Raw genomic sequence first — 22,905 nt, forward strand, 5'->3', positions numbered from 1 at the left:
GGATATACAGAATGCTGTCTCGAGTGGTAATTCAGAGTTACATAGCAGTGAAAAAAAGCAAACGGAATGATTGGAAACAATAAAACAAAGGAAACTTCAAAGTAAAATTAATTACCCAATTTTTTTTTTAACTTAATTCTGGTGGAGTTCTTGCTGTGGAACCACTGCTGTATTCCTGTTGTTGGATATATAGCTGTCTTCTTGCTGTCCAGATCACACACAGTTTCATGTCATTTACTCTGATTTTTTCTTTTTCTCTCTCTATCTTACAAAAGAAAGTATGGATTTTCTGTCAAAATTCCATGCAAAATGATCTCATTGAGATTCATACAAGTAACTTCATTTGACATAAATACAAATTACAGAGGGAATTATAACCTCTCAGAAGCAGGATGTATATGGTTTTATTTTTCCCTTGGCTAGATTCCTTGCAGGGTAACTTTTGCAGTTCTTATCTTGGAGAGGGGCTAAAATTTAGCCCCTTCTTGTCCTGTCAAAGCAGACTGCTTTGCACCACTGTGTGGACATTATACAAATATGTGCAATTATCCCATAATGTTCATACACTTTTCTATCTTACTGATTTGTGTCTGCAGCAGTCTTGACAATGCAGCTTTGCTTCTGAGTGCATGCTGGAAATCCTGCTCTGTTCTGTATTTTCACAGGAGATGGTGAGCTCTATACTTTTGGAGAACCTGAGAATGGGAAACTGGGATTATTGCCTGAACAGCTGAAGAACAATCGAGTCCCACAGCCTGTACTGGGAATTGTGGAAAAGGTTAATAAGGTTGCTTGTGGTGGAGAACACACAGTGGTGCTGACAGGTATGCAATTTAACTGGCTTTTTTTACAGCCCTGTTACTTAATCAGTAAACTAAAGAATTTACATCCCACTGAAATGAGAGATGCTGTAGTGATCCTAACTGGAAGGCCATTGTACATCAAGGAGGTAGACATCTGCGTAACAGTTAACCAAAGTGCATGGCTGCACCGTGCTGTGCTGCGCGTATCGTTTGACATTCAGGCTTGTGCTGTGCATCGCCCTTTGCTGCAGGATACACTTTGCCAGCTCATTGTAACGGAGGAACTCACAGGCAGCTCCTGCTTGGTACCAGTGGTTACACCACCCGCGTGTCCTTGCCTTTGTCTAAAATTTCAGCAGCAAGTTCCCATGTGAATGTCCTGTTTATTTGACAGCATCGATGATGAATAGATTTGCTTTGCCTGTAAGAAAAATCCTATAAGAACTCCAATGACCAAAATGGGGTAGCCTTCCATGGATGGGATCTGCATAGCATGCTGTGCCTGGCTGGAGGCCTCTTCAATTCCACTCAGCTCAGTATTCCCAGCATCTGAAGGGATGTCAGATTATTGATGCTATCTTCTTTTTCTTTATAGTCTTAGCTCCAATAAATAGCATTTTAAGAAATACTTTACAGAGTCTTGAGTGCCTTCCTTACTGGGATTGTAACAAGCCAGCGCCTCCCAGCGCAACATGGATGATCGATGTTTCTTTCCTCTGAGGTGCTTGAAAGTGGTATTGGGGAGTGCGTGTGGGGAAATTTTAGAGGAAAGCTTCCATTCTGTAGTAAATTTAAATGACCCTGAATATTTGGGAAGGTATTTAGGAAGTCACTTTTCAAGTAGCTGTCTGTTAATAGTGATGGAGATGCACAATCTGCTGGATGTCTAAATGGATTAAATACCTCTTTTGTCATACAGAATTTTCCTGTGACTTTGAGCAGAATCTTTAACATACGTATAAAACTAGTACAGATACAGATGTTCAACATATCGTACAAGTTATAAAAATCAGCAAATACAACTGTTATATATTAGTCTGCAGGGTTGTATGTATAGTACTTGGAAGATGAAATATGTTGTATATTATTGTACTATTAAATAGTTGTGTCCCAATGGTAAATTAGCTTTTCAAAGAGATATATGCAAAGCATTGCTAGCTATTTATTTCCACAAATTCTATCCCAAACTATAATGGTATAGAAGCAGGAAAGGGGAGTTTTGACTTTGCCCACAGATTTAAAAAATATCAGCTTTGGCTTGTAATGAATTCCACAGCTGTATAATAGGCATGTAATTAATCTCCTACCAAAATGCAAAAACTGTAAAAAAAAAAAAAAGGATGTATAGATATCAGTCCTTAAATCCTGTATTTTGAAAATGCTAAAGTCATCTCTTTTCAATCTGGCGGAGTGCCTTCAAGGTTTTTCTAAATTATAAATTGAAAATCTAACTGAAATTGTAATATGATGTATTGTACTGCAAGCCACTGGAGACAGTGAAGGTGGAAATGATGTGCTGGGAAAGGTTATGTGTAATGATGAATCAAGCTGCAAGATTCTGGGTAGGTTAAAACTCCTTTGGGAAAACTATGAAGTGGAAATAACAGTAGCCAATCCAGGAAATAATGCAAACATTTGTCTACGTTTCAATGCCTTTGTCTCTCTTCTTCCACCAACATACAGTCTTACCCTGGCAATATTCTAGGTGATAAAATAAATTTCTTTACATGAAATCAGATTATCATTATTAGGAAAAAAATTACCATAAATTTGGGGTCAGCAAATGTATAAATAGTAGCATTTTTTTATGGGTTATAAAGTTAATTTCTGCAGAAAGAATTTGATTATCATTATTGATTATTTTTTTCACCATAAATCTGAAGTCAACCAATAGATATTTTCTTTTAATGGTATTTCATGTGATAAAATTTTCTTATAACAAATGACTGTTGCAGAGATTTAGTAGGAAGATGCAGACCTGGATAACATCAGCATTATAATGAAATCTTTACAAGAGATAGAACAAAGAGGCAAAATATAAATGCCAAAAACCAAATACAGTGAAGAAAACACCATAGTAAGCCAGAACCTTAGTACGTAAGATTTACTTGCCTATGGAAATAGATTTTGTAGTAGAAAGCAAATAAGAAATTCAGTGCTAGATTAACTGGCAGTCAATGGTCAAAATGCTGAGTACTAGAAGATCCAGTTGAGCCAAGAGAAGAGGAAACTAATATTCTCCAACAAAATAAATTTTCCTAAAGAATAAGAGTTGTTGTGATGAGAGTGAAAGGTCAGATAGATGTTTTTTAATGTAATTCATGTGTTATTAAAAAGGCTATAGGCATGAACTTGTGCCCAAGACACTTTGAACAAAAGAGTAGAGGATAATGGAAATACTGTCTCAAGTGAAAGATACTTCGTCAGGAGTGCTGACATACACAAATTTTTCTGACTCAAAACAAAATTTGGGGAAAATACTTGGGGGAAAAAATAGGAAAAGAGATAGATTTTGACACTGTAATCATTTAAAAAGTGAGTGTAGTGTATATGCATTATAGGCTTTGCACCAGGAACTTAACTTGAAATCAGTACTGAAGTGTATATTGCATCTTGAGATGAAGTGGCATGACTACAAATTGAGAATTCCGATGAGGGATATATGTTTAAAGAGGAGCAGAAATATTTATACCACTTTTAAACCCTTTACCTAAATTAAGAACATAGTACAATTTTGAAGAAGCTCTGAATTTCATCGTCTCCCATGAAAGTGGGTGCTGTTTGGCTTTAGTAACACAATATATACTGATGCGGTTTTTATCTTTTCAGGGTCTTTCCAGTTTCTTAGTGTGTGTCATTTCAGTCTTAAAAAATAAGAAGTGAGTGTCTGACTATTGTATATTCCCCTGTTTCATCTATCTCATTTAACATAGGAACAGGATAGGAGAAAATGTCGTATGGAAAAGCTGTTGCACATCTTGGCTCATTTCTTGTCATCAGTTCTACTTAGGGTTTATCAAATTAGAAGAAAGCATAATCCAGTTATCTTACTGAGTACGAGGCAAGTTTCTTCCTGACTCTCATACATAATTAGTCTATTCCAAAGCATTTCATTTGATTTCTTTTTTATGACTGTCTTATCTATTCTATTGGCAATTTTGTATGGTAAGAACCACTGTTATCTGAGTTATTAAATCAAACTACTGCTTGGAATCTCTCCAGCAAGTATCAGAGTAAATGGTAGAAAGTGCATATTAAAATAATTCATTTTTTTTCTCTGAAACTCCAAAATGGGAAACTATTTTTTTTCCCCAGAGAAAAAAAAAAATGTTCAGAGCAATGATTAGGAAAAAAAAATTTTTTAAAGATACAAAGTTTTAGAAATATTGAATGAGGTACTGGAAACCATCTTCTTTAAAAGTCTTATTGTTACTTCTGCCTTTAATATTTGCAGTTGTTCTAGAGAATAAACAGAATTGAAGTTAAAAGTTCTATCATGCGAAAACTTTCTCTCGCTGTAGCTGCACAAATCTATTCATTTCATGACAGTCGATCAGCCAGTTCAAGAAGATCATACCCTCATCCCAGGTGACTTCTCTCAGAGACTAAAAAAAATGCATCCACTACCCACAATACTTGCAAGTGCTTCCTACTGAAAATGAAAGCTATTGGTATCACCACTTTCAAAAGAATCATGAGAACACAACAATCCCAATTTGTGTACTTTTTCAATAACACTTTTAAAAAAGTAGAATAACAATAACTAGTGAATCTAAAAATTGGAGATGAAAGAGATGATTGGGAGTAGCCTTAATAACTTCCATTTTTTCCGATGGTGACAGATCCTCTGGGAATAATCCTCTCTATAAAAGGATCATAGAATACTATAAGGTCTCCCTTGAGCCTTCTCTTCTCCAGGCTGAACAACCCCAACTCTCTCAGCCTGTCCTCATACGAGAGGTATTACCTCCTTTTATTCTCTGAAGGGAGGGAAAGCAAAGATATCATTTCAAAAGGAAAAAGCGAAGCAGTCCTTCAAGATTAAATCATTTGACATAAAAATACAGCACATAAGTGCGTTAGTATGTAAAATGTTGGATTTTTCATCTTCTATCTCAAGGTCTTTTAAAAAGAAAAGAAAGTCAAGATACCCTTTTGACAGAGAATGAAAAGGATGAAAAAGCTCTGCCTTTTCATGAAAGAACTGACTGTTCAAACCATATAGAATTATCTAGATTTTTCAAACCATTCTTCTTAGAATCATAGAATACCAGGTTGGAAGGGACCTCAAGGATCATCTGGTCCAACCTTTCTTGGCAAAAGCTCCGTCTAGACAAGATGGCCCAGCACCCTGGGTCCAATGTTGGGGAGTCCACCACTTCCCTGGGGAGATCATTCCAACAGCAATTTGTTCTCATTGTGAAAAATTTTCCTCTTGTGTCAGTTGGAATCTCCCCAGAAATAACTTGCACTCATTACCCCTCATCTTTTCCATGTGACTCCTTGTAAGAAGGGAGTCTCCATCTTCTTTGTAGCCACCCTTTAAGTATTGGAACGTGATGATGAGGTCTCTCCATAGCCGCCTTTTCTCAAGGCTGAACAAACCCAGTTCTCTCAGCCTTTCCTCATATGGCAGGCTTCCCAGTCCTTTGATCATTTCTGTGGCCCTTCTCTGGACCCTCTCCAGCCTGTTCATGTCTTTTTTGCGTAGCGGGGACCGAAACTGAACACAATATTCCAAGTGTGGCCTGACCAGCGCTGAGTAGAGTGGGATAATGACTTCTTTATCTCTGCTGGTGATGTCCTTTTTGATGTAACCTAGCATCCTGTTGGCTTTCTTTGCTGTAGCAGCAGCACTCTGTTAACTCATATTGAGCTTGTTGTCCCCTGGGACCCCCAGGTCTCTCTCCACACAGCTGCTCCCCAGCCAAGTAGATCCCAGCCTGTGCTGCACTCCTGGATTATGTTTTCACAGGTGCAAGACCTTACGCTTGTCCTTGTTGAACTTCATAAGGTTCTTGTTACCTGACCCTTCCAGCCTATGCAGGTCTTCCTGCAGGGTGGCTCTGCCCTCCAAATTCTTCAGTCTGTATACTATTTATACTGAAATCCCCAAATCCAATTACTAGCTCTGGTAAAACTGAGGGTTGTATCGACAGCTTATTTTTCCAGTAACATTTTTTAGCATAAACTGTTTAAAAATAAAGCTATAGTAAGAATGAATAGCCCATTGACATAATAGTAGTAGTAATAATAATAATAATTATTATTATTATTATGATGTTCAAGGGAAATTAATCTGTGTGGAGATATGTAAGCATACCTGTCTGTTTCTGGTTTTCTTCTGTGGATTTTTAACTTTGTCTACAGACTTAAATACATAGCAGGGAATGCATGAATCTTAAAAACACACTTGGAGTTACCTCAGTTCTTTCAGCAAATAGCATGTGTAAAAAAAAATCTGAAAGGTATATAGATTTTTGCCTAGGACTATTTTATTTATAATGACAATGGTTCTGGAGGTTAAAGAGCTGTTATATATTCCAGAAGATGCCTGCGAAGGTGGAAGATAGACAGTTACAAGGAAATATGCCTGTCCATCCAAAAAAGAAAATGTAGGAAGTAAATAGGAAGCAATCCCAGCACTCCAGTGCTGGAGGTCACTTGGCTTCTGTGCAAGCTCTGAAACCATTTCTCTTCATCCTTCAAGGCCCCTTCTCATGGGCTGCTCTTCCCTCCTCGACGCCAAGGCAGGGCTTTTGTTCAGTTTCCTCTGGGTGCTGTTAATATGGCTGAGCCTTCCTCCTGATTCACTGATGCATTGGAGGCAGTGCTGCTTCCCTCGTGCTGCTCTGGCCATATGTCTTTCCTCTCCCCTTGTACCACTCTGGTGCTATCTTGACCATTCCACAGGAAACTATATCAGCAAAAAAACCCCCCAAACCTGGCTTGCTGAGCTGAGCTGGCTCAGCACGTAGCTGGGTGGACAGCAGACACTGCAAGTGGGAACTAAAGAGAGAGGATCTACCCGTTTACTGGCAGTGCGTTTCATTTACGTCATCCAACCATATCCTTACTGGGACTGAGGACAGTCAGAAGAAGGTGACAGTGAGGCAGTGTCCCCTTTTGGATTCATGCTGTAGGCAAATTCAAAGTTCAGAATGATGAAATTCACCTCTGCCATTTTATCACTAATGGTGAGGTTGCTTTGCCATAGACTTCTCTTTCCATGTATTTGTAAAGACAGATTGGAGGAAATACTTCATTTCTGCTAAATGAGATTATTCCTGAGGTGAGGGCCTCACTTCTGCACCAGAGTGGTGAATCATTTAAGAAAGCTGCAAGTTGTCTTCCTGTGCCTTGATAATTGACCAATAAGCAGGAGGAGCAAAATTTAGGTGCCCCTAGTCTACAGGGTCAGTAAAAGAAATCATTCGTCTTAAAGGGACTCTAACCTGGTTTTGGATTGGCCCCTTCTCCTCATTGTCAGTAGAAACAGAGGAAAGACAATAGTTCCCCGTACTTTTAAAGTTAGCATTTGAGAACATCTCCCTCTAAACACGAATGCAAAGGGCATTGCACGTTCCAAGCTAGGATTAAAGATAATGTGAAAAAACTCACTCAAAATATTTGTTAATCAGATATAACCATATAATTTGAAAGTTACAAGATCTGCCAGTTTCCAAAGAAATGTTAAGACAAATATTGTAGCACTTCCAAAGAGAATTTATGGAATAAGCCCTCCTGAGAAAGCCATTTATTAAAATGAAAATGAGACTTTGGTTCACTTAGAGAAAGTTCCTGTCTTCAGGAGTAGTTTCTTGATTCTTATGCAGAAACTCTAAATGTTACAGAAATGCTGCTTTCTTTCACTGAAATTTCCAGCAGAGGGAGCTTTACTATTACATTTTAGTAAAAAAACCCAGCTTCACTCAGTTCTTTTATCTACAATCTGAAAAAGTGTGAAACGATTGGGGTTTTTTTATGGTGTGAATTCATGACATGTTGATATGGAACAATTTAAAAGGGGTAGAAACGGAAACCCTTTCCTAGAAAGAACATTTCCATATGTAGTGTTACAGTATTTCATCATGGTTCTGAAATCAGAAAGTTCAATATAAGTTAGTAAGTGTACTGTGGCAGTAATATGGACTCTGGTCTTTTCTCTGCTTTCTCTTTCCCTGACAGTAGTGAAGGATTAGTTTGGGAGAATGGTAATAGAATTTGGTTTTAATATTTCTCCAGTTTGTGGCTGCTCGAGAATTTGGTCGCACAGTATAAACTACTTTTGTGGCACTGAAACTTACTTTGCTATTCTAGTGACCTTGTTTCTTTGACACAAAGAAGTGCTCAAAAAGCAAAGATTCTCCATGAATTGTTGCTCCACACGTTTGGCTGTGGATACCCATTCCTCTCTTGCTTTAGAAGTTGGTGAGATTTTTGACCGGATGGCATCTGTGCAGCAGGAGCAGGCATGCTCCCTGCACCATGTTCATGACAATGATGTAATGATATATTGCTCCCAGTCTCAGTTCTTTTTGCTTGACATAGAATATTTTTTGTCCTTCTCAATCTTTCACAGGGTTTCATAACAATCTTTCAAGTTTTAACTGGTACTTCTCTAGCTTTTCCTTTGTTGCCTGCATGCAGAAGGAAAAAGGGCAGGGAATGAAATTCCAGGAAAACTTCTCCTTTTCCCAAAAAACCACTTAGTCTTTGAATTTCCCTTTTCAAGCATGATCTCATCAAGATTTCCAAGCTTCGTAGTCTTCCCCTGTTGTGATGGAGTGCCAGGGATGGACACACCAAGAATCTTTATTGCTTTGGAGAAGCTCTCATTCTTTTTCCTGGCACAGACAATCCATTAAATGGACAAAATATAAATGTGGAAAGATGATTATTCTGTCACAAGATAACACAATTATAGTATTCTCTATATTTAATGCAGGGCTGATTTGGTAGCCGAACAGAATACTGAAACCTATTCTGTTATTGTTCCAGTCTCTTCTTACAAATTAGTATTGGTTTAAAGAGGCCTAGTCTATTAAATTTAGGGTCAGACACTGTACATGCAGGTCACCAGAAATTAAGATGAGACTATCATACATGAAAATGCACATATATGTAAACTTTGTGGTCTGGAATTAATTGCAGTATGTAAATTCCCATAAATTTTTGCTAGCAGATATTTTGTGTACATGTGATCAGTGGATTATTTTGCAGTTATGTTAAAAACCACATTGCATATTGAACCATTCAAAATTCTTTTCTGTATATGTTTTAGTGCTTCATTGCCTGTTTTTTATTTTGTTTTATTTTGTTATTAATTGATACATTTAATTGATTAGTTGGTACATTTTTTAATTGATAAAACATTACTTTTTGATGCTGATGTCATTTGATTTTCACTCAGCTAATAAAAAACAGGTTATAATATATATGTCAGCGTATTTGTTTTAACTTTACCTGTACATTTTCAGAGACAGATGTATATACTTTTGGACTTGGACAATATGGACAGCTGGGACATGGTACTTTTATTTTTGAAACTTCAGTACCAAAGTCTGTGAAACACTTGAGGAGGCATAAAATATGTAACATTACATGTGGGGAAAATCATACTGCTGTAATTGCAGGTATGTAAGTGAAAAATTCTGAAACACACTTCCAGTGACCATTATATTGTAAAATAATCATGCCGTGCTAACAAGTATTCTTGTTTAGAAGCCTTTGTTTTGCTATACAGTTTCAATCTTAGTGGGTTTTTGTTGATTGGTTTTTTTCCCAAAATTGTCTAGACTAACTCTAATCTCCAGCAGTATTTTGTCTGAAAAAAATATATACTTTTTGATCTTATTCATCAGTTGAAAATCTGAAAATAGTTGTTCAGGTTTTGCTTTTGAAAGAGAAATCACAGAATCACAGAATGGTAGGAGTTGGAAGGGACCTGTGGAGATCGTGTAGTCCAACCCCCCTGCTAGAGCAGGATCACCTAGAGCAGGTTGCACAGGATCGCGTCCAGGCAGGTTTTGAATCTGTCCAGAGAAGGAGACTCCACAACCTCTCTGGGCAGCCTGTTCCAGGGCTCTGTCATCCTCAATATATTGCTTATAAATTATAATAGTGCTTATAAATTAAAATATTCCTTACTTGCAGGGCCTGTTACTTTGTTTGTAATGGTTTTGTCCTGGTTTTGTACTGAATCTTTGTTATTAATAACATCCTTCCTTTTTTTTCTATATACAGAGAATGGCCTCATGTTTACTTTTGGAGATGGGCGACATGGCAAGTTAGGACTTGGAGAAGAAAATTTTACAAATCAGTTTGATCCCACTCTGTGTTATAATTTCTTGAGGTTCACGGTCCTTTTGGTAAAACTTTTGTTCATGCTTCTTAGACATCAAAATGTTTATATTTTTATGAAACGTTATTAATGGGAGTTGAAATCTCATTATAGAATTATTTTTTTCTACAACATTTAATTAGTGGGCAAGACAAGTTGAAAGAAAAAGGAAAGTATATTTACTTATCATGCTGTTCATTTAGTTTGGAATGTACTTGACTTGGACTACACATATAGACTGCTTTTTAGGGCTTTGTTCAGTAGTGTTATGCTATAGTGTTTTGGTCCTTAGAGCTGGTAGTAGCCTATAAAATTAAATATTTGTTGCTTTTAGATTGTTGGCAGTAGGGGAGAAACTAAAATCTGTTCTGAAAACACCAGAGTGACATCTTTTTAATTTTAACTATTATTTGTACAGTGGGATATTTGTTAAATCTTAAGAAAATTTGAGGACTTGCCTTTTTGAATCCAAATGGGATGAGAAAGGTGAAATACTGTTTTCTTTGAAGATCATTGTTTTCATATATTTCCTGAGGTGTTTAAGAAATAAATACCACAGAATTGCCAGCATCAAAAATGCAAACATGACTCAGGATTGAGCAAAATTTGGGACAAAAGTCTGTGGCTCATTTCTGTTTGTTTACTGGATTTAGAGTTTCAGGAAGTTTTATCAGAAGTGGTAAACTTTTTAGAAAGTGAAACCTCTGATCTTTATGTAATTATACTTTGTCTATTGGTGGGCGTAGGACTTTGCATTACATTTTGTGGATTTTGTGATAAAATATCTAGGTATTTTATCACTGAAGTTATCAATATTGCCCACATTTTGACTTGCATCAAAATAATTAGCTCCAATCCCTTCAAAATCAGTGGACATGTCTTTGCTTTTTTCTGTGTCAATAATTTGATAGAGCTATCTTTTGCTCTGTTCAAGTACGTTGTATTTAAGTAAGAAGAAATGAACATAGATCACTAACTATTAATAATTGTAATTATGTATTTTTATCTTGCTATTGTCATTAGGAGCTAAATTTGAAGCAATTTAATGACTCTTTTATTATGTTTTTCTTATAATCTAAGTCCCTAGAGATGCTTGTAAGAAAATCAGATCCTTGTATTGATATTTACAAATGAAATAAGCAGACCTTTTTTTGGTGCCATAGGTTGCTTGTGGTGGTTGTCACATGCTAGTTTTTGCTGCTCCAAGACCTAAAGGATCTGAAGAAATAGTCTTAGAAGATTTATATGAGAGCCGTTTGACTACTACTATCTCTAAAATGAATGGAGACTCACTACTAACAAACACCTTACAACTAACATCTGCACGCATGCGACGTCGAGAGAGGGTAAATTCAGAGCTGTTTAGAGTTGCCATACTTGTTTTAGGAAACAACATAACTTTTTAAACTAAAATCAAAGCATATACCCAGCAGCTAAATATATCTCCTGAAAATGTGTCTTTCATTTTAATGTATTAAAAAAGAAGAATGAATATCTAATCTGGTGCCAAAATTGATGGAGGTAAAAGATAGGTATTGGTCAGATTTTACTTGTTTATTTGTATGAGAAACACTCAAATTGGTTTTGTATTTTTTTAATTCTTAAATGTTCCTTTTATCTTTAAAAATATCTTAGAAATATTAAAAGAAAGAACCTGACTCTCCGGTGTTCCCTTTGAGTCCTTCAGTAGATTAAACAAGTTCATAGTTTATAAAATGTCAAAGGTGAAAGTTTCACAATAGGCTTAAAATGATCCTAAGACCCTGTAGCTACTAAAAATAGTAGTTTCTTCCCCTTTATCTCCACTACACATTCCATGTGATTTCTTTAGCAGCACAATGAGTTGGATCATTTCACTTACCTGTCTGAAAACTAACTGTACCACAAAACCACATTTATTTTGTAAAAATATATTGATGCTATGGATTAAGTAACTCAATGTTATTTGAGAAACTAGTATTTTCATTTTAAATAAAAATCAAAATTATTTTTATCATAAAAACTTAGAATCATAGAACAGTTTGGGTTGAAAGGGACCTTAAAGCCCATCTAGTTCCAAGCCCCCTGCCATGGGCAGGGACATCCTCCACTAGACCAGGTTGCCCAAAGCCCCATCCAACCTGGCCTTGAACGCTTCCAGGGATGGGGCATCCGCACGTTCTCTGGGCAACCTGTTCCAGTGCCTCACCACCCTCACAGTAAAGAATTTCTTCCTGATATCTAATCTAAATCTCCACTCTTTCAGGTTAAGGCCATTGCCCCTTGTCCTTTCACTACATTCCCTGATAAAGAGTCCCTCTCCAGCTTTCCTGTAGGCCCCCTTTAGGTACTGGAAGGCTGCTAGAAGGTCTCCTTGGAGCCTTCTCTTCTCCAGGCTGAGCAACCCCAACTCTCTCAGCCTGTCCTCATAGGAGAGGTGCTCCAGCCCTCTGATCATCTTCACAGCCCTCCTCTGGACTCGCTCCTTTGTCTATATTTTAAGACTGCTTGAGATTATTGTGTAGAAACTACCTAAAATATCCCACTGTATCTTTCCACTTTGTATAAATAATTAAAATATTCAAGAAATTTTGTTTATGCTTTGCATACAATGTTACAACACTGTATTATCAGCTAAAGGAAAGTGCCACTGTTAAGTATGAGAGGTTGCTTGCATTTTATTCTTCTACTCTTATTCTCAATATTTTGTTCTTAATCTTCTAAAGGAAAAGTCACCAGAACAGTTTATTCGAATGGCACGAACCCTGCCTCCACTGGGAGAAGGCTTCCTAAGATCTTCATTGCCTGTGACAAGCAACACTAGCCCACTTTGTTTTTCTGCAAGAAGTCTTCCTAAAGCTGAACCTATGAAGGATAGACACCATGAAAAAGGTGAAGTGTCCCCACATTTTGTTTCTGTTTTCTGAGAATTATGTAATTTGACTCTGATCATTCATAAACAAATGCTCAGTTTGAGCATGAAAGAAGGTTTAAGCTCAGTCTTACCTCAAGAAGGTCTAGCAGAATACAGACGTGAAAGTTGAGAAGTGCGTACGAGAAATTGCCTCACATTTGGTTCATATTTGGAAAACAGGGTTAAATATTTAGAGGAGGGTTGAGTGAAAGAAAAACAACTTCTGAATTGTACCAGAGGTTCCTCGAGCCTGTAGAAATATGACTTCACAAAAATACCATAAGATTAGTAACACTTTCTCCATTTTCACAAAAAAGAGAATTACAGAAAAAATATTGATTAGGAACAGTCATAAAGAGACAGGGAGGTCTACAACAGACCTTGGATAAGAAAAGAGCTCTACTAATTCTTGTGGGAGCTTTCTTCTTCACTTGGAAATGCAAAAGTACTCTTCACTCCGTTACCTAAGATAACAAGGATTTGCAATATTCCAGCTAATACAGAAGCCTGGATAACAATGATACTGATACAGTGCTGGACGTTTGCACAGATTCTCTAGAGCAGTTCTGGACTTCATCTGGGTTCCTGAGCATGAGTGATTTCCTGGGCAGAGCAATTCTGAAGAGTACAAAATGCAGTGCATCTGTGTAAAAGTTAGCTCAGATTTATTGGACAGTTAAATCCAATTTGAAAGTAATTAATTCAGTTAGAATTAAGATGATTATTTGTAAAGCTGCCAGCACGTCCATTAGCATTTCTGGTTCCAGGAAAGCAACGCAGTGAAATTCCAATTGCCTTTGGAGTCTTCTGAGGCCTAAAACCTCAGGTTTTGTGCCATATGAAAGTAGTCATATACCTGATGAACTTGATGTGAACCTGAAAATGATGTAGGTACATTTTAATGATGCTGCATTGAAGTTAAACTCACTGTCTCTCCATCCATTACACAGATAATGTGCAATGTAGATAATATGACTGCAGCTAATTTAGTCTAATTGGTACGCTATTATTAAAGATATTATCCAAAAGAAGCTTTGCTCCATGTAATATTTATGCTTTGAAAACCTGCAAAAATGGTCAGATCTACAGTGCACTAAGGTCAGATTGCTGAGCGACCTCTAGTGTTAATGCTGACGAAAAGGGGGTGGAAGTGTTTCTGCTGTATCTTAGGCTGGGGGAATGAGGACTCTCAGGACTTCACTGCTATGTCAGCAAAATAGAGATAATCTCTGTTTTACAAGAGTGGAGTGTTCTGTTTGCTATATATTGCTTTTTCCTATGGTATTTGTTTACCTCCCCCTATTTTACCTTAAAGAAAAGAATCATCAAAAAGATAAACCTGGTGAAGGCTCTGCAGAAGAAGATTCAGATGATGAAAATAATGACAGAAACCTTGGAGATACAAGTGACATCCTAAATATGGTAATATATTCCACTAATAAATCTGTGATTCAGTCATTTTTATGCAGGGGAAGAACAAAGCAGCTAAGTCATGTTTCAAGTTCTAGTACAGAACTCCTGGCTAGCCCAGAACATCATATGTGGCATCAAGAAATACTGACGTACTGTTAAATGAGCATGCATTTCATATCGTCATTATCCAGTGCTAAAGTTTGTTTTCATTTTCCAAGTAACGTAGTATGAGATTGAAGCAGTCCAAGTAGCACAGCCCCTCTGCATGCTTTAGCATATATATATGAAAATATCAGAAAGGAAAGGATACTACATAGTGATCTCTATCTCTGACCATCCTCATCTTGATGATTTCCAAGAGAGAGAACTTCAGGAAATGAAGCAAAGAGCTGTCTTTTCCTGTTCCTAGAAGAGCTTTTTTAGTACAGGTGGATCATATAAAGGGAAGACCAAAATGCAGACATTTTGATTTTTTGGTGATCCCCAAGCAAGTTCCTGTGGGTTTTTTTAATTTAAAAAATATGTTCACCATATCACTTGTGCACCTTTTCAAAACATTTTGTTCTCTCTCTCAGCAGACAGGGCAATGTCCTGGCCTTAACACAGTGCACTGGAAAGAGAGTTGCTTTTTGTCTTTTTTTAACTTCAGTGGAATGGAAACAAATGAGCAACTTAGTGTGGACTCAGCTCAGGATATGTTGTCAGTTATGCTGGAGGGATTGCACATTTTACAGGAATTATTACTTGTTTGTACTTAGCAGTACTTAGTAATTTAACAATCTGTTTGTCCATACCATTTATTTAACAGTTATAAAACTTTGTTTTCATATACAAGGAAAAAAATGGTTTTAGATATGATGCACAACATGACCTTCATTAATTTATTGAGGCATTATTTATAATATATTGCACACTTTTTGTATTAGACTTCCTTCTCCTTTTTTTCTTGTACCCATTGTGAATCAATTTTAAAACATTTGTCAGAATGAAACAGTAAATTTCAAAAAAGTCTGTCAGGCAAACTTGTCAAAATACAAAGAAAAATGATTGCTCTTCTTGAATCTGAATGAGAGTAATCTGTTACAGCACAGTTGTTTCAATTTTTCTAAACTGTGGCAACATACATCTTATTGACAAGTGTGACAAGAGGAGGAAAACCCTTTAATATCATATTGATGATACATATTCTTGGGAGTCAGAAACCATAAGCAGTTAACAAACAGCAGCAGAGAACATTATCTTATTATTTGGCGTATAAGGGAAGGAATGACCAAAATCTGACTATACTTGCCAGCCTCGTGGTATTCTACATTGCCTTGCCTTTTCTTTTTTTGCTTTATGTAGAAGAGATAAAGGCATTAGATTCCAATGAAAATTTTGGCTGTATAACGTTTCCTTGATCATGTTCTTTCAAGGCTGTGGTATCAAACTGAATGTTAAGTTGAAGGGTGTGATGCTAAGAGAGTAAGGTGTTGTTAACATTTGTAGCCACAGCTTCACGGTGAGTGGAAGGTGGATCTAAAATGTGCTTGCGGGCTCTAAGAGAGGGCGTGTACCTTTCAGTCTCTACAGACAGTTTAGAGGGAGTGGAAGTGAAATAGGTGAGTCGAATGATCATATAGATTTGTCTCAACCTGACTGTGCAAGGATATTAAAATGTTCATATAACTTATAATAGCTCTGTTTAGTAGAACTGGGCGTTGATGCTGCTTTCACTACTAGTTATATTTTATTTTTTTTAATAGAGATTTTATTCTTTGCAGACACATGCAATGAAATTGAATCCCAGTGACCAGTCCTTACAGTTATCACCACTCCAGAAACAAAAGGTACTGTAACTAATTATATATATATATACACACCCATGTATACTTAATACTGATGTTTAAATGTTCTGTAATTCTTTATCCTTGTACTTCATTGTTTTGCTTTGAGTTTTAAAAAAGCTAAGCAAATTTTATAGGCCTCCTCCTGCTAATTTTCTCAATATCCACGAGGTAAAATTCTAAGAAGCTGACAGAAGTCAGAGGGAGTTTGTGCACGCACATAGAATTCCCCATAGCCAGCATAGTTGGAGATGAGAGCATATAATACTTCACCAGTTTAAAGAACAAAAGACTATCATATATACTTTGTAACTTATGCTGATAACACACATTTCTACTGGTTTGTTGATATTGAAATATTTTAATTGACTTTTGGGACACAATGTAAGTAAATATTTTATTTACAGAAATTCACCATGGAGTATATTTAAAGGAGCAATAATACTGGTTTTAATTATGAAATTAAAATACTTTTGTATTATCTTTCTATTTCACTCCTAAAGTGATCCCAGCATTTCAGTATTTTGGTATATTTCATTATAATTTTATATTTTAAAAAATATTCTACAGAATTTGTTTAATAAGCATAAAATTTAAAGCAGAAGGACAACAGATTTTCAGACTTCTTAGAAAAAGTATAACAGTGAGTGCATCAGATGATTTCCTAAGGGGAAAGATGGAGGAAGGTGTAAGAGAACTGCAGTTCTTTCCTTCTGTTCATACAGCCTCACACTTGCATGTGCTCTCGCTTATGGGACAGATACTGGCTGCACAGTTCTTCTTGCATTCACTTTGTGTGCTTGGATAGTGAAAAAGGAGTAGTAGTACATTTATCATCAACAGAATGTTTCCTTCTTCTAATATGTGCACTTGTAAATTCATTTCATGTGAAAGACTACCTTTTATGCTGTCTTTCAGACCCCTCATACAAATTGTTTCTTTTCTTGTTCAGATGTTTTTGTAACCTTTTTCTTTTGCTGTCATTTGTTCTTAATGCTTTCCTTCTTTCTCTTTAATTTTCTGCTTCTCATGTGGAATAGAAGAACAAAAAAAATGTGAAACTGAAAAGAGATGGTAAGGGTGGGCTGAAAAACAAGGATTCTGATTTCATGAAGGAGGGCTCAAAATTAGACTCTGGGTCTTTACAAAAGCAGTCTTCACTTTCAGAATCACCAGGACAAGATTTAGAAAAAAACAGTGCCTTTGTAGGGAAGCCTGTGGCCAAAAAAAATACAACGAAAGGTAAATCTGAGAATGCACAAAGTGTTAGTACTTTCAAAAGTGATGTTCAACAAATTACTAGGGACAAATGCAGATTAGTGAAAAGGGAAAAAGAATATGTGGAAAATCCTGAATTTGTCAGAGAGGAGGTACCTTATAATCTTCCCGCTGAAAAACAAGTTCTGACTGAAAAAACAAATTCTTCCAATAAAAAGTCAAAAGCTGTTAAATCAAAGCAATCCCTTAAAATAGATGTACTTCCTTCTGCACCCAGGCCCAAGACTGATCCATTAATTGTACAAGAATACAATCCTGTAAAGCAAGGAAGTCAAGAAGCAGTAGAAAGCCGAAACAAAATAGAGGATGTTGTTGAAAAATCTGATAAATGTGAAAGAATATGCATCAGAGAAAAAGAAAGTAGTGACAAGCAAAAGGTTTTTAAAAAAAAGGATCAATTTTTAAAACAAATAGCTGTAACTATGTCATCATCTTCATCTGAGGAAAGCAGTCGTGATCTTGCAAAATATGGACGTAAGAGTAGGGAAAAAGAAGAGGACTACTATGAAGGCAGAGAGGTCCAGAAGGCAATGAAAACAGTAGAAAACGTGGAAGATTTGGACTTAGAAAAAGAAGACAATGAGACTGAGGAAGCTACAAACAGCGAGAAAGAATGTGTAGAAGAGACTGATATAAAAAGTCTGAATGAGGAAGAAACAAACTCTGAAGCCAAATCTGATGAAGACAGGCTGTTAGAAATTAAGAATGAGGAGGCATCTATTCAAGAGCAGGAGAGTGAAGGCAGTGAAAAGGGTGAAAGTGAAAAACTAGATGAAACAGTTGACAGTGAAGGTGAACTAGGGAAGAAAGAAGAGAGTGAGGTTAAAAAAGACAGATATGAAGGTTCAGTAGAACAAGATGAAGACGAAGAAGAAAAAGATAACGAGGAAGAAAATGAAAGAGAGAAATCACAGGCTGAACAAGATGATCAGAATGAGGGTGCAGAAGAGATTGAAGAGATTAATCAGGAAGATGGCAAAGAGCAAGGAGATGAGGAAGGCAGGTTGATGGAGGAAGAAGAAATGCTGAGTGAGGGAGAAGACAAGGATATGGAGGAGGAGGAGTATGTGAAAGAGGAAGACACTGAAAAAGAAAAGGAGGAACAGGTTAAAAGTGAGGGAAGAGATGAGAATGAGGAAGGAGGTGAAGATAGAGAGGGGGAGGAAGAAAAAGAGATAGAGGCAGAAGAGGAAGGAGAAGATGAAAAAGAAAATGAAGGAAACAAAGAAAGGGAGAATGAAAAAGACAAAGAAGGTGAAGAGGAGGAGTTAGAAGAATCATTGGCAGGAAGGGAAGAAGATGAGGTATCTGAAGAAGAACGGGAAGAGGAAGATGCCAATAGGCCTAAGGAGGTGGGAGAGTATGGAGTGGAAGAAGAAGGAGAAGAAGGGGAGGATGAAATGAAAGAGGAAAGAGAGGATGGGGAGGAGGGAGAGGAAGGAGCAGAGGCAGAAGCAAAAGGGGAAGAGGGGGAAGAAGATGAAAACGAGGAAGAGGAGTGGGAAAATGAAGAAGAGGAAGGGGAAGAAGAAGGAGAAGATGAAGAAGAGGGACAAGAGGTGGAAGAAGATGAGGGAGAAGGGGAGGAAGAAGAAGAGAGAGAAGAGGTGGAAGAAGATGAGGGAGAAGGGGAGGAAGAAGAAGAGGGAGTGGATGAAGAAGAGGGAGAAGAGGGAGCGGAAGAAGGAGGAGAAGAGGGAGCGGAAGAAGGAGAGGGAGAAGAGGGAGTGGAAGAAGGAGAGGGAGAAGAAGGAGTGGAAGAAGGAGAGGGAGAAGAAGTGGAGGAAGAAGAGGGAGAAGAGGGAGTGGAGGAAGAAGAGGAAGAGAGAGGGGAGGAGGAGGGAGGGGAGGAAGAAGAAGGGGAAAAGGGAGAAGAAGAAGGGGAAGAGGGAGAAGAAAAAGGGGAAGAGGGAGAGGAGGAACACGAAGGGGAAGAGGAAGAGAGAGAAGAAGGAGAAGAGGAGGAAGGGGATGTGGGAGAGGAGGAAGAAGAGGATGAAGGAGAGGAGGAAGAACAAGAGGAAGAGGAAAAAGCAAAAGGTAAAAGAAAACCTGATAGTAATAAGCTTCCACAAAAGAAGAGCAAAACCAGGAGGCCAGGGAAGATGGAAAGTACTGCTTTACCAAACAGCTCTAAACAAAAAATGAAATCCAAACAACATGTAGCAAATGGTTTACATAATTCAGAACAATTTTGGAACAATGTGCTACCTCATTATTTAACACTAAAGTAGCATAGACTATTGGAGATGCATTTTAAGCCTATTCAGGAAACTTTGGAAATATGGCAGATTGATTTTTATTACTTAATATTTTTTTAATGTAGTCAAAATGTATTATTATGCATATACTTTAAGTGCCAATTTCTTGAAAAGGTCTGAAGAAAATGTTCAGATTTGGGAAGCTTTTATATAAATTGTTGATAAAGTCATTTACACAATCATCTTTATCATGTATGACACAGATTTTAAAAAGTAATTGCTGAGGAGGCAAAATATGTTTGCCTGTTAATTAAATTATAATGTCATGCTGACAACATGAATTATACATTGTAACAGTGTAATCTTCTTTGCCTTTGAATCAGATTTCTTAAGGTAATGCGTCAGTTTTAGTTGCAGGATAGCTTACTTGTTAATGATGTGCCTTATTGTCGTGGTTTAACCCCAGACAGCAACTAAGCCCCACGCAGCCACTCTCTCACTCCTCCCCACCAAGGGGACAGGCGAGAGAATTGGAAGGATAAAAGTGAGAAAACTCATGGGTTGAGATAAAGTCAGTTTAATAGGTAAAGCAAAAGCCGCGCACACCAGCAAAGCAAAGCAAGGAATTCATTCCCCACTTCCCATGGGCAGGCAGGTGTTCAGCCATCCCCAGGAAAGCAGGGCTCCATCACGCCTAACGGGGACTTGGGAAGACAAATGCCATCACTCTGAACGTCCCCCCCTTCCTTCTTCTTCCTCCAGCTTTACAGGCTGAGCATGACGTCATATGGTATGGAATATCCCTTGGGTCAGTTGGGGTCAGCTGTCCCGGCTGTGTCCCCTCCCAACTCCTTGTGCACCCCCAGCCTGCTCACTGGTGGGGTGGGGTGAGAAGCAGCAAAGGCCTTGGCTCTGTGTGAGCACTGCTCAGGGATAACAAAAACATCCCTGTGCTACCAACACTGTTCTCTGCACAAATCCAAAACACAGCCCCATACCAGCTACTATGCAGAAAACTAACTCCATCCCAGCCAAAACCAGCACACTTATATGAAAAGAGTGTCAGTAAATCATCAAAGATACATATTTTTAAATTTTAGTATCACTCCATATTCATTCCCCCTACTTTTCTTCTGTTCATACATATACTGGTAAAACATTTGAGTACTCAGCATAAATTAAAGAAAGGGCAAGTTGCCAAATTTACATGGGTCAGCAGATGGGAGGTTAATGGCAATAGAAGCGTGGGTAAATGATGGCCTGGGCTTTTTTGAAGGCCTTAAGGTCGACTTGTTATTTTGGCGTCAGCACACAGTTATGTGCAAAAAGGGTAATACAAGTCTCAGAATCTGGCCTAGATTGCATTAGAGTCAGAATGCATCTGTTTAGGCATAATTTTTGACTATCACATTTAGTGACTAGACATAATTAAGAATTTGAAAATACACACCTGTAAAACATTTTTTACTTGTGTATACTGTGCAGTAAACAAAAGATTCAATATCTGCCTACAAAAGACTACATTACATTAGTCATCTAAGGTTCTCAAGGAGGGAAGCATTCTGGGTTGCGGTATGAAGTGTATATATGTTTTCAGGATCAGAGCCTCAGCTTCTCTTCATTGGAGAAGTGTTTTTCTCTCCTGAAAATCACATCTGTGATCTCCAAAAAGACGATGATGTAATAAACCAAGAGTCCAGATGGAATAGTAGAGACAATGGCATGAAAGGCTAAATTCTTTTTGGAAAAGACAAAGTATGTTAATACTTCTGGAGTTTCCTTAAAATACACAAAAAAACCCCTGCAAATTATTTTTGTGACTTTGTAAGGTACTGCATTACTGTTTCAACTATTAGTGGTCAAACTGGCAAAAGAAGGGATAGGAACTCATCAATCAGCATTACTACTTAAATACTGTGGGTGGTCCAAGAAACTTTTTTAAACGGATCTTGTATTGACATTCTCTGGAAAAATGACTGTTTAAATCCTATTTGAAAATGAGGACAGGAGGAGAAAGGAATCAAAATGAATAAATGTCATTCAATAAAAATGTGAATAGAATCAATACTTACGTTGAGATTTAAAAATATTTTTAATGTTGTTTTGTAAGATACTGGCATTAAACTATCTTTGACACAATGTCTCCAGAATTTATTTTCTAAAAAGATGGTGATAGATTAATAGATATTGCCAGTAGATTCTAGTCCAGTTCGATCTTTCTTACCTCAGTCACCTCTTCCATATACCGCATGTGAAGGTAAGATCACTTTCAGTCACTTGCCGTATGCCCTCACTGTAACAAAAAGTTAGTCCGGTGACAGTATTGTCTCCCTGTGAAATTTATTTCAAGCTCTGAGATTTTCTAGAATACATGGTCTTGACATCAGCATGTGTAAGTCTTTGGAAAAGGGTAAGTATCCTCATATTCTGATAGAGTGGAGTATTTTAACAGTTAATTGCAGTTCCCAAGAAAACAGCTCGCAATGGAGTCCTCGGTTATTTTGCAGAAGTGCTGCGTATCACTGAACTGCTCTGAAAATACTTGCTTTTGAAGTGGAGTTGAGCTGTGTTATTATATCTTGCTTAGGAAAGATTAGATGTTGCTGTGATTTAGCTTAGAGTAATATTGAAAAGGTTTTTTTATAGTCCTAAAACTGTGTTTCTTGGATATGATGTCTACTTATTTGTGATTCTAAAGTTCAGCTTTGGAAGAAAACTGTGCTGTGAAAAAATCTGTTATTTCTTATGAAAAATATTTGCTAGAGAGAGGAGGAAAAGGGAGAGGACTTTGAAGCAAGCGATTTCCAGTTCCGCATAGGAATGGGTCTCATGTATTGCTTGGCTGTAGCTTTTAATCTAAATCCTTAGGCAAATGGGGGCCATTTGTTGTTCCTCTCTTAACGTGTGCTGATAGTATAAGGCTTCCCAGGAGAGTAAAGGAAGCCAGGTTATGGGCATCTCCTCTTCTTTGTTTTGTCTGGATAAAAATTCATTGACTTGAGAACTGATTTTATATTGTTTTGTGGATCATTCCTGTGGTACGGGAAAAGCAGAACATTACTCCAGCACTTCTAAGGGTTTTCCACAGAATCGTTACATAAATTGTACACTGTGCCAATGTTTCTGGGCTTTGGGGGGACTTTGGAAC

At 37.4% G+C, this 22,905-nt stretch overlaps 1 protein-coding gene across 1 annotated transcript in view; it reads left to right on the forward strand.

Moving 5' to 3' along the window:
• RPGR (retinitis pigmentosa GTPase regulator) overlaps positions 1-22,551 on the forward strand; it is a 47,115-nt gene extending 24,564 nt beyond the window's left edge. The window contains exons 7-14 of the mRNA XM_075774300.1: positions 666-824; positions 9,284-9,439; positions 10,050-10,174; positions 11,310-11,492; positions 12,852-13,017; positions 14,355-14,461; positions 16,216-16,281; positions 17,319-22,551. Coding sequence (XP_075630415.1) covers positions 666-824; positions 9,284-9,439; positions 10,050-10,174; positions 11,310-11,492; positions 12,852-13,017; positions 14,355-14,461; positions 16,216-16,281; positions 17,319-19,790 — 3,434 coding nt within the window. The 3' untranslated portion in view covers positions 19,791-22,551. The remainder of the gene's footprint in view (positions 1-665; positions 825-9,283; positions 9,440-10,049; positions 10,175-11,309; positions 11,493-12,851; positions 13,018-14,354; positions 14,462-16,215; positions 16,282-17,318) is intronic.
• The last annotated feature ends 354 nt before the right edge of the window (positions 22,552-22,905 follow it).

The sequence above is a fragment of the Balearica regulorum genome, chromosome 1 (assembly GCF_011004875.1).
Source record: "Balearica regulorum gibbericeps isolate bBalReg1 chromosome 1, bBalReg1.pri, whole genome shotgun sequence".
NCBI lineage: Eukaryota > Metazoa > Chordata > Aves > Gruiformes > Gruidae > Balearica > Balearica regulorum.